General features: G+C 43.7%; 1 protein-coding gene across 1 annotated transcript in view; it reads right to left on the bottom strand.

Annotated features, from left to right (window-relative positions):
* Window positions 1–12,128, bottom strand: part of lmbrd1 (LMBR1 domain containing 1) — a 117,343-nt gene that overhangs the window by 55,298 nt on the left and 49,917 nt on the right. The window contains exon 7 of the mRNA XM_066662133.1: window positions 5,426–5,499. Coding sequence (XP_066518230.1) covers window positions 5,426–5,499 — 74 coding nt within the window. The remainder of the gene's footprint in view (window positions 1–5,425; window positions 5,500–12,128) is intronic.

Below are 12,128 nucleotides of genomic sequence, written 5' to 3'. Positions count from 1 at the left end.
CCAAAAACGTTTTGGAATATGGACTGACAGTGTGAAATTAATCCCAGGTGTGAGTGTGTGATGAACTGTAGCCCTGTCCAGGGTGTGAGCCTGCCTCATGGCCAATGATTCTGGCTAGATTCGGGACCTATCACTTTTTAAAAAGCAATACAATCCAGTAACAAACGACAGTGTAGTTAGCTAAAAAAAATTATATTTAATAGCCTACAACATTCGAGAATGGGGTTATGGAAAAGTTAGACAGCTGTGAGAAAACCTAAACTGTTTATGCTACAAAGCATACCAGATCACTTGTCTTTATTGATGACATGGCTACCGACAATAGCAGAATTAATTCTGAAGTTTATAGAAGCATCTCATCTGCTCTGATCCAACTGAATGCACATCACCTTACAGAAGCATAATGACCTGAAACATACTGCTAAACCAGCTATGAAATGTTCTTGACAGGCCAAGTCAATCACTCAACCAGAATCCCAAAGGGTACGCATTTCATTTACTGAAGACAAAACTGAAGAGAAGACCACCTCTAAACAAGCAAAGGCTGAAAATATCTGCGTGAAAGAATGACGAAGCAAACCAGGAAAAGATACTTGGCATCTGGGGATGTTTTTGGGTTGCAGACACAGGCAATCAAGACCTGTGTAGGATAAGAGTCTGAACATGACATTTGTATATATGTATCATGATAATTAATTCTCTCAATATGGAGGCAGATATCCTGGAATTAAACCTGACAAAACTGCCATGGCAATGTTAAGTTATCATGGCAACCAGAAAAAAGAAGGAGAACCAAAGCACTCTGAAAACAAGTCTTTTAAATTACAGAAAAGGTAGAGGATAAAAAAAATCCTCTTCATTGTAATGACTCAGGAGACCACAGAATAGGAAGGAAATGGAACATGATGCGAGCATGAGTCAAAATCTAATAATGAAGGGGAAAGAAAAATACAATTCTGAGAAGGGAGACTAAGAGTGGGGCCTAAGATGTAACCAGGGGGCACCTCATTTCTGCCAGGTCAATTAGCAGCCCATGATTAAATTGGGGAGGAGGGAAATTAATCTTCCCTTCTCTCTCATTGGGCATAAGTATTTTCGAGTTGGAGATTTAGGAGAGAGAGAGTGGGAGGGTAAGAGAGATGATCTCCCAGGCTGTAAATCAGACCAAATCACTAGGCTTTTAAATCATTAAACAACGGCTAACAGCAAACCCACAAACCCCTGAGAAATGCGGTGTTAGACCGGCATGTGTGTTGTGGTGTACATACGTATGCATATGCATATATTATATAGATTAAGAGGTTAGCACCGGAATTAATTTTATTTTACAGTTCCACAGTCCTGAGATCTATTTAAGTAGCCATTACTTGTCTGCCTTTCTTACAATCCTTAGCTGATTTTAAACACGAAACACTGTATTTGTAGTATGTGCTGCGCTGGCCAGTTCCACGCCAAATTTACCATTGTTCTCCAAAGAATAAAGAGGGTTCTCTGATTATTAACATCTAATTATTTTGGATATTTTTCTTCTTTGCTCTTAAAATTTAATAATACTCTTGTCCAAGTCCATCCACTTGCATCCCACACTATATGTTACCTCCCCTATACTGTTTTTGAAAAAGTTTAAACAGATTATTCTTGGCAAAACCCTGCTAAACATTCAACTGAATGTTCTAGAAGGTACTTAAAGTGGTTCTTTATGGAATGAACCCCAAAACATCCATTTTGACACTTCTATTTTGAGAGTGAAAATATGACAGTGGAATTCTGAAAGGTTCTAGGAGAAATAAAGTAGCCTGCAGAAGTGTGAAAGTGAGTCTATGGTCAAGAACAAAGTGCTGCCATGCACTTCCCACCACGGGTATGATTACAGCTCTTCGCCTCTAAGGTTGGAACACCTTGAAACCATCACCTCGGCGAAGGCCGAACAAATGTCAACAAGGCCGTAAATGTGTCACAACACCAGGGCCCTTTGAAATGCCATGAAAAGTGCTTAGGGAATGCAGGGTTCAAGGTGGAAGTCAAAGTGAAGTGATTAGTGGCTACTTCCAGTCGGCCACAGATTCTGAATCAAATCCAAGTTGTGAATTCAACTGGAATTCAACAGAAGCATTTGTGGTCTTCGATAAATGTCAAGTTTGGCAATAGAAGAAGATAAATCGAGGTTAGACTTAAAGAAATGTCTAAGCTCCCTCATATTTATCATTAAACTTTAAAGGTCAATAGAATGTATACAAATGCTGTTTATCACATCTAATAAACAGAGAAACTGATTCCATAGACAAGGATTTTTGGGTTGTTGTTTGTTTATACGTCACTCATTGTCACTTTAAGAAGTCACTCTGTCTTAACCAATCAATACAATTTTACCAATTTTAACCAATTTTAATCAATGCTAAAGTAATAACTTGGGACTGTTAAGGAAAGACTGGCTTGAGTCTCACGTTGCACGACAGAACCTACATAATTGGTGTCTCAGTCCTTGCCCTTTAGGGCTTGTATAATTGGTCCCTACTGTGTGAAGGCTACGTAAAGGACTTTTAAAAAGCTGGCACTGGTATAAAATTGTAAACACAGTTTAAACACTGCAACAGAAACAAGCTGAAAAGTTGCACTTCACATATGCACTAAGCTCTCGGAGCATTAACTGCTTTCAAGGGTGGACCACCAAGCTTCGAGGGCGAGTTAGCTTTGCCTGCCTCAAACGTACGGCACTTTGGAAGCTCATCAAAAAGGTGAGGGCTCCTCTTGATGGGCGCTAACCGCTGAATATTCATTCCTCCAGCAGCTCGGGGAAGTGTGGTGCAGGCTGGGAGAAAAAAAGGAGGAGAAAACAAGCAAGCTCCTAAGGTTAGAAGTGCTTGCTGTTACATTTACTTTAAGCGCAGTCAGCCGTAGCGCTGTTATATGGAGTTTACATCTCAGCCCGTTGTTTGAATTAAGAGCGAGTGGCCACCTCGGCACAAAGTGAGGTGATAAATTAACTGGCCTGAGCCTGGACAACATTGCCTCTCCATACGGAGCCCATCACTTAGATTCCATTAGGTTAATCACGCATAATAATAACACAAAGCCCAGTGTGATAAATCACCTGTCACAGGGACAACAAGAGTAGGACAGGATCGGGGGTGGAGGGGGTGACTAGCATTGCTGTGTGTAGACGAGTCTTGTGTTATGATCAGGGAAAAGACAAGAGGTCAGAGTGAGTATAAAAGGAGCGCTGGCATTGATGGGAAAAGAGAGAGAGTGAGACAGAGAGGGAGAGAGAGTGATGGAGCGAGGCAGGTCCCATGAGCCAGGGGTCTGCCCCTTCTTTTTGACGGACTTCAAGTCTTCGCACCAACAGAGAAAACATCAACATTAAAGACTTCTGTGCTTTCTGCAAAGCTTCTGTAGGAGCTTCGCTAACAACACGGGGTTAGAACAGAGCCAGCCAACAGCATCAGCAGCCTCAAAAGCGTGCCAGCTAATTACGAGTCCGCTTTAAAGGCAGCATGCGTAGTGCACATCAAGCGGGATTACAACTCAAGAATAGAAAGAAAGACAAGGCGACTTTGTGACTCAATTGTGTATTATTTACTATTATATTTATAATAGCATCCTTGAAAAACGCTGTGTTGTCTAACACAGCTCAGAACTTGACAGGAAGCAGGATGGATTCCAACACTTGCTGCTTCGGATTTAGTGGGAGGCTTTATATTTTTCAAACTTTCAGTGCTTCTCTCGCTGGCAGACGCTGCCCTGTCTCGCTCCATCTTCAGAGTCGGGAGCCGTGGCAATGTTCGCAATCTAGTTACCCGTGATGGCGGCGGTGAAAAATGGACAACATTAACGAGCATTACGGCGCAGACGATTTTTCTTATTCACATCCAGAGGTGGACAGATACAGTATGCTGAGAGAATCAAACTATAGGCATTTATTAATGACCATACAGGCTCCGATATATAAATAGGTGCCAGATAAGACGGAATGCATATCTTACTAAGGGCCCTTTGAGCCACTCATGCATAGAGAGAGAGACACACACACACAAGAAGGTAGGTGGGAACTGAAGGCAGGGCATGCTGGCATGAGGAATTACAGGCCAAAGCCCAGGAATCACAAAACATCACTAAGACTGAGGCGGCAATCAATCTAGTGGAACATCTGGAGCTCAAGAAGCTTACAGTGCACAGGCATTATATTCAAGACCCCTCTGTGCCATCATGACGAGCATAAACTGGAAGTCAAGAGCTGCACACCTGACCATTTGCTGAAATAATCTTCCATGGTGAAGGCTTGTGCTGCTAGAATACTCTGCTGTCTAGTTGAAAACAAAAAGGGCTAGAAGGATAACAGCAACCATCTTTAAGCCTATAGATTATATAGCAATGAGTCATACAGTGCTAGAAATGTATGGAACTATATTAGGGTCAAAATTTTGTTCATTTGAAAAAATAAATCTGAAACTGAAATTTCAAATCTTGAGATAGAATTTTGATTCAATTATTTTACTTTTCAGAATAAATAATTTATTTTCAATGTTCACGTTCCTATATATTTTGATATTTGAAATCTTATATTTTTCAATTGCAGATTTTATTTTTTTTAATTTGATATCTTCTTTTTCGGCCACAGATCTTATTTTCACTTTCAGATCGTTTTTTTTCCCGTTTCGGATCCTTGTTTTTCAGTTTCAGACTTCTGACCCTTTTCTCGCGTGGGAGGCAGGACATCAGCGGAGAGGGGCGTGGTCTAACGACTGACAGCATAGCAATGAAGGGGGAGGAGCTTCCTCTGTGTTGACAATGAGAACTATCGCTGAACACTTACGTTATATGCAATATTCAGTGTAAAACATTAACTTCAGTGACATAGTGAGCTCTTTTAGACAACATTTGGTTTCTATCGCAGTAAAAGAGCTATAAATTCGGTCAGAGCGCGTAGTTCCACAGCCACAGTTTAGTTTCCCAGCACTTTGCTGGCGATGGTGTCTGCTCCGTCAGGACAAAGCTGGATAATATGGACAAGAAGCGTAAAAACAAGAAGGCCATTTTAATGTTTTGGAACAACTTGAGTACGTTATTTATGTTCACACAGCCAAGCAAAGCTCTCCAAAAGATTAGGCCTTCAGGAACTGGACAGTCACTCTGATCTGACTTCAGCTTGGAGTGAAAGATGGACCCAGGCAGGAGGAATACTGTCCAGTCGACTGCACCGCTATCCTGAGCTCACCTGATAGTAGGCCTGAGGGCTTGCTAAGTCAAATGGAAGATTATGTTCCTTTACAGTGCTGTTGGGCCAACTTCTGTACCCCTCCACCTCACAACTTTAGCCCTACAGTGCAAAGCAGTCTCTTTTCATGACCCTCATGAGTGTGCAAATCAATGTTTTATTTGCTCTAGCGTGTAGCACGCACACACACACCGCTTCTTGTATACTCACCGTGTATGTGATCACAGCCAGCATGCCAATCAAGGTCAGGGAGCTGATGGAAAAAGACAGTGCATCGAGGCCATCTGAGAGAAAGAGAGAGAGAGAGAGAGAGAGAGAGAGAGAGAGAGAGGATTGTAAAATGTATGTATTTGTGGACACACAGCTTGGGAGCTATGCCAACTGCTCAAAGGCCTGTGTATCCCATTGGAAATATCAGAATGTACATCTTTTCCCAATTCTTTTTCACTTCTACCACAAGGTCATCTTTTTGGTTGCAGAGACATATTACAATTACACCCCCCCACCACCACCACCACCACAAAAAAGAACTAGTCCATGTCAAAATCTACTCACACAAATCATTTTAACGGTAATCAAACTGAGACTGTGTTTTACATTTTAATTTACAGTCCTGCACTGGTCAGCAATGACCTTTCAAAACAGTTTGAGCAGCAGGAATGGAAAAGTTGGCCTTTCTATTTTGTTGTTTCTGAAGAAAATTACCTGCTGATCGCTGCTCATGCAACTTATAATAATAATAACTTTAAAATATTTATTTATGTAAAAAGTGTATATAAAATTATTGATTTTTTGTCTTAAATGTGTCCTGTGGCTAGTGCAGAATACAACTGAAATATAGTGAATAAATGGAGCTTATTGCTTTAGATGAGAAGCCATTTTATATTTTATGGCACTATCTGTAGTCTATAGACTGTAATAAATACAGTTACACTTGCACTGACTGGAAAACATTTTTCCCCTTTTTAGTTCATCTTCATTATCCTTTAGGATCATCTTCGAATGGAGCACAGGTTCATTTCAACAAATAATTGCATCCAAAATGTCTGCTATTTCTGGGCCAACACTACTAAAGGCTGTGGGCGTGGGTAAATACACGTGCACATGCATATGGAGAGAGAGAGAGAGAGAGAGAGAGAGAGAGAAAGAAAGAGAGAGAGGGAAAGAGAGAGAGAGAGAGAGAGAGAAAGAAAGAGAGAGAAAGAGAGAGAAAGAGAGAAAGAAAGAGAGAGAGGGCATAATGCCAACTGTCAGATCAGAGGCCAGATGAGGCATATTGATGGGAAGTGACCGTCACCATACACCCCATTGGGATCCCACCTGTCAGTGAGAGCTAGAGAGACAAGCTCACGCACGCACACACACACACACACACACACACAAATACAGAGAGCCTCTCTCCTCACATCCTAACAGAGAACAGCTTTGTATGCTGGCACCACTGTACACAGAGAGCCCCCTACTGTCTGTAGGTCAGCTGCATAAAAAGGGGAAAGAGGAAAAAAAGCTCCTCTTTTATCATCCGGTCTTCTTTCCTTTTCTGTTTTCCTCAAGCACCCTTTTTATCGTGGCTCATGTTTCTTTTTTCCATTTCCTCAAAACGCATGAGGACTAAATTCTTTGTTTGTTTGTCCCACCATCCCATTTTACACACAGAAAGGGCCCGAAGCGAGTCAAAGGGAAGGAAGAGAAAGGGAGTGAAAACGATTTATGTACCTGCTCTCCACTTTAGCACACAAGAAGATTTGTATAAAATGAGGTGGCCGTCTAAGAGCTTCCATGAGCATTAGCATCTGAATAGGTGTTTCCCCCCTTTCTTGCGCTACTTCCCCCAAGCTTTTGTTAAGTGGCAGAGGCTTGGTTACGGAGACAATGGCGGCCGTGTTTGCAGTGCCGAAAGCCGCTCTGTTTATGAACTCGTCCCGACGAGGAGGAGCACGTGCTTTCGCCCCACACTCCTGCCAAAGATTCTCGCAGGGATTAGACCGGGAGTATATTGTGCGCGCTATCGGTGGAGGCTCAGCGGCGGTGCCAGCCGCAGGTTCCTGGGAAACGCTGGGGAAGGAGAGTGGAGGCTCTTATCTCGGTGAGCCCGGAGTCCCTGGGGCCAGCGTACGCTGAGAAGCCGGCTGCCACGGGGAGATGTTTATTAAGCCGTGCTCTTAGCTGTGCCACTCCGCCACACAAGTGAGCCATGATAGCCCCGTGCCGATAAGCAGTGGCACACTAAACTCAATCTACAGAATTCAGGGCTTGTAAAAAAAATAATAATAATAAAAGGAAAAAAATGAAATAAATAAAAACAGAAAAGCAGGGAGTTGCAGAGTAGGAGCTGAGAAGAGTAGCGCCTTAAGCGCAGAGAAAGTGGATGCTTAAAATCTGAGCATGGAGTCATTTTTTTTTCCTTCCTCTGATGCTGCCTGCTAATACTAGGCCTGCGTTGTGCGAGCGCAAAATATCCAGACGTTAATGACGATGACAAAGACGGGTGGGAGAGGGGCATAAGGAAGTATTAGCTTCCGAGAGTTGCCGCAAGGCTGGCTGGTGCTTACATCATGCTATTTCTGGTCGCTTTCTACTTGCCCAGACTCTGGAATAGAGCTCAGCAGGAGGCGAAAAAGCAGACAGCAAGAGGAACTTTCAGAGTCAAGGCGGTATCCGCGCTCCAGCAGCATAATTACAGCAGGGAGTGATTCCCACTCTGACCCTGCGGTGCGATAAGATCTCCAGCCGTCTCTTTTGCCGAGAGCGCTCACCTCTCTCCATCACCTTCACCTGAACCTTGCTCTCTGATGGAACGGGGTAGAGTGCTTTTCATACCCCTCTCAGAACTGCGAACTGCGGTGCAAGTAATCTGCTGGAGTAAAGCGACAGGGTTAATTAGGTCTTTGCTTAGTTATTACATGAAGAGTCCTCAACTAAACCACAAGGGCATTCTACAGAGAGATCTCCTCTAACTGATGCTCTACTGCTAGCTAGGTTTGGAGGGTCATTAGCTAGGCCTTAGCTAGCAGATGTGAGCTCTGCGGTATGCTCTGAACAGTGGCACTTTTCCACTACAAGATGCCTACTCAACACTGCTGTACTCGCTTTTTGCTCCACTGTATTTAGTTGCTTTTCCACTACAACAGCTTCCCCTCAAAATGCAGTCAGTCAGTGACATTGGAAAACCATTTTTTTACCTCTTCAAAAGACCAGGGCGTAGTTTTAGGAGTTACCATTGTGATCTCTCTGGCCAATCAGCATTCTGCAACTTGGCATGTCACGTTTTAATCTGCACTCGTTTTGCTTGAAACCACATGCAGGCAGGTACTAAAAAAAGCACCTGAATCCAGGTAACAAGTACCAAATTTGCCTAATGGAAAAGCAAAAAAGGAGAGTAGAATATGTACCATCCAGTGAAAAGTGCCATAGATTAGAAGCACCGGATGTCTATGAAAACTTTGGAAAAAGTTGTGACAAGTTACAGTGATATGCTACAGGAAGCCCTACATGAAGTTCAGTTGGGTTCTCCAGGGCACTCTAAACTATCTGGAGATGGAGGTGCTCAATCTGCTGTGATTTCGAGCTATGAACCTGTTTCCAATGATCTGGAAAGCAGGGCAAGTGCTATGGGCCATGGGCAGCACCACAGTGACCATCGATTGAGGAGAGTAATGGAGCATTCGCTCCATTCAGACACTGATTATGACAAACAGGCCTTCTCAGACAAGACAGGGAGCTCTTGCTTTTTCTACTCTGACATTTCCGAGGTGAGTTTCTATTCATTAAACACAGAAGACTCATGGAAAAAGAGGGCAATCGCACTACCAAATGAAGGAGTCAGGCCCTGTCACAGAGTCTGACGGAACTGCTCAAGGCTGTCATTGGATTAGACTGGCTCCACCACCCAAAGGCTGGTGGGCAAAAGAGCTTGAGAAACAAGTGCGCTGGTGTGAAGTCACTACCCTGGCTAACAAGGGAGAGTGTGGACTTCTGCAAAGAGTTCACACCAAGGCAACAGAGCACATATTCACACATGGACAGTAACGAGTTTCCTTGCAATGGGGGGCAATACATGACTTCATATGCGACCATGAAATGAGGTCCGAGTCCCAGATGTGTGTGAAGCTGCGAGGCCGCTCGGCGCTAGCGCTGTGGCTCTGAAAGTGCTCGGAAACTCAAAGATGTGACACAGACGCTGTAATAGGCGCCTGGCATTTCTGTCTGCGGCAGCCTAAATGAAGTGTTAGGACAGGAAAGGGTCACAAGGCGACTTAGCGGGCGCACCTTCCCTTCGCTCAATTAACCTCCCATCTGGAGCAGAGAAGAAAGAAACAGAGGAATTAGAGAAAAAGGTAGACGCTCCCTCTCATTCTGAGAGTTAGAAGGGGAAGGTCAGGAAAGAGTGCAGGGTCAAGGTGGGCAGTAGTTTGGGAGGGATTCCGAGAGGGCGGGGAGTTCATGACAGATGGGCCGATTCCCTTTCTGATCCCCAGATGCTGACATGGCCTGGGAGAAATGCCCATTAAAGAATGCCCACTAGCACCATCCTTTATGATACTGAGTGCACCAGTATGATATACAGATACAGCCTTTCCATCGGTCAGATACTTTCAATAGATCTACCATTAAAATCCCAGTGTACATATGTAAAAGTAACAACATTTTCACAGTCACACAGCTCCAGGGACCTAGAGGTTGTGGGTTCGATTCCCGCTCCGGGTGACTGTCTGTGAGGAGTTGGTGTGTTCTCCCTGTGTCCGCGTGGGTTTCCTCCGGGTGCTCCAGTTTCCTCCCACAGTCCAAAAACACACATTGCAGGTGGACTGGCGACTCAAAAAGTGTCCGTAGGTGTGAGTGAGTGAATATGTGTGTGTGTGTTGCCCTGTGAAGGACTGGCGCCCCCTCCAGGGTGTATTCCCACCTTGCGCCCAATGATTCCAGGTAGGCTCTGGACCCACCGTGACCCTGAATTGGATAAGCAGTTACAGATAATGAATGAATGAATGAATGAATGGGGCCAAAAGGTCACTACGAGGTCCTGGATCAGATAGTAGAGGAATGGGAAAAAGTTATGTATCCAAAATATTGTGTGTTAATATATTTATAGATAATCATCTTTAGTGACGTGCTTCAGTTACCAAGGACACAGTGTCATTGGTTTTCAGTACGACAGCACCCCCTAGAGAAGCAGCTCATAAATCTGAGTGAGTATGTGAAAAACAGTGGCCTTGTGGTGCAATTCTTATTAGTTAATAATACATGCATAGTTAAGGAAGGGATTGAGGGAATTAGAGAGCAAGTATGTGAATAAGTCATTGCAAAGACATCATCAAATTCAGACATGGTGCTGTAGTACGATTTACCACAGGAAACCACAGCAATATGAAAATCTGTATTTGTTGAGGAGGAATGAAATTGTGCCATCTCTTGAACACCAAAGATACCCCCATGCTCAGCTCAACAAAAACATAATGCATACATAAAATAAAAAGACAACAGGTGTCGAACTCCTGAGGCAGAGTATCAACTTATGTCAGCTGTTATGTCACATAAAAGCGACATTGAATCCCAAAGGAACGTGCAGTTCTTACACATGCGCAGCCATCTGTGTCCAGTGCAGAAAGACTGGAAGAACTGGGATGGAAATTACGTGTGGTGATATTAGTAGCTTCTAACACTGTATAGTAACCTACCTGATTCTAACATTGCGAGGTCTAGGAAACAGCAATATGTTGTACCACGACAGCAACAGTCTTTGTACAGCAGTGAAAATAGGAAGCAACATGCATTTGTAGATAAACACAGTGGGTCCGAGGCTCTTGCTTTTAGCCGGGAGGAGAAAGGCCATGACTGACACATCAACAGCAGTGACGGCTTTTTCCCTCCGCAGACAGAAGGTCTAGCCGGCACAATGAGGTGCGCTGACACTGACGAGGCTAAATGTCGCTGCTGCCAAGCCGGCATGTCACCTCCACCGCTCTGCTCCGCGGCAACCGTCGCTTTCACACCACGCGTCTTTTCAATCAGCCACAACGGCAACAACGGTAGCGTGAGCGCTCCACAGTGTGGGGCTTAGGTTGAGAGGTTTGGGAGGAGGCGGCTGATTCGAAGTGGGCGCTTTAGCCTACCAAATATATCCCAATATGCATTATAATATGAGACGGTACACCACAGTTTAGCACAAAAGTTCGACCCACATCACACTGCAATAGAAATGCCACATTCAAAGCAGTAATGAGTTCTGCAATGGTTCTGAATACATGTGATGAGGAGAAATAGGCAACCTTTAGTAAACCTAGTTTATACATGGCCTCCTTCATGAGCATGTATAGAGTATAAACTGGTTCATTCAAGGATGTGTGTGTTAAGGGTGGGCGATATGGCCCTAAAATAATATCACGATATTTTAGGGTATTTTGGCGATAACAATATTCTTGGCGATATGAAAAAGCACTGAAATTGTGTTCATTTCAAGAACACACTATTGCAACAAATTAAATGTTATATTAATATTAACTATATTTAATTACATTTTATTTTAGTACAAATCCAACAATTTCAGACATTCAGAAGAAACAACAAACAAATGTACAGTGGAACCTCTACTAACGAAGGCCTCTACTAACAAACTTTCCAAGATACGAACCGGGCATTTGAATATTTTTTGCCTCCACCAACGAACCATGACTCTAGAAACGAACCAGAGCCTCCTCCGAGCCGGCGGCTGGAAATGGCCCCTGACCCCAATAGGCGAGTCTCCCAGCGCCCAGACTTGAGTGAGCTTTTAAGATTAGCAAATTGTAGCTTTAGCAATTTAGCATTAGTGTAAATAGCAGACATCGAAATTCGTGCTAAGTTAATCCGTATCTACGCTTCGTCTCCCCACATTCACCACCTACTCTCCGTTATTCCACCAACCCCCCACCTC

Source organism: Hoplias malabaricus, chromosome 2, assembly GCF_029633855.1.
Source record: "Hoplias malabaricus isolate fHopMal1 chromosome 2, fHopMal1.hap1, whole genome shotgun sequence".
NCBI lineage: Eukaryota > Metazoa > Chordata > Actinopteri > Characiformes > Erythrinidae > Hoplias > Hoplias malabaricus.
Note: the sequence above shows the minus strand (reverse complement) of the source record. Positions and strands in the feature narration are given on the sequence as shown.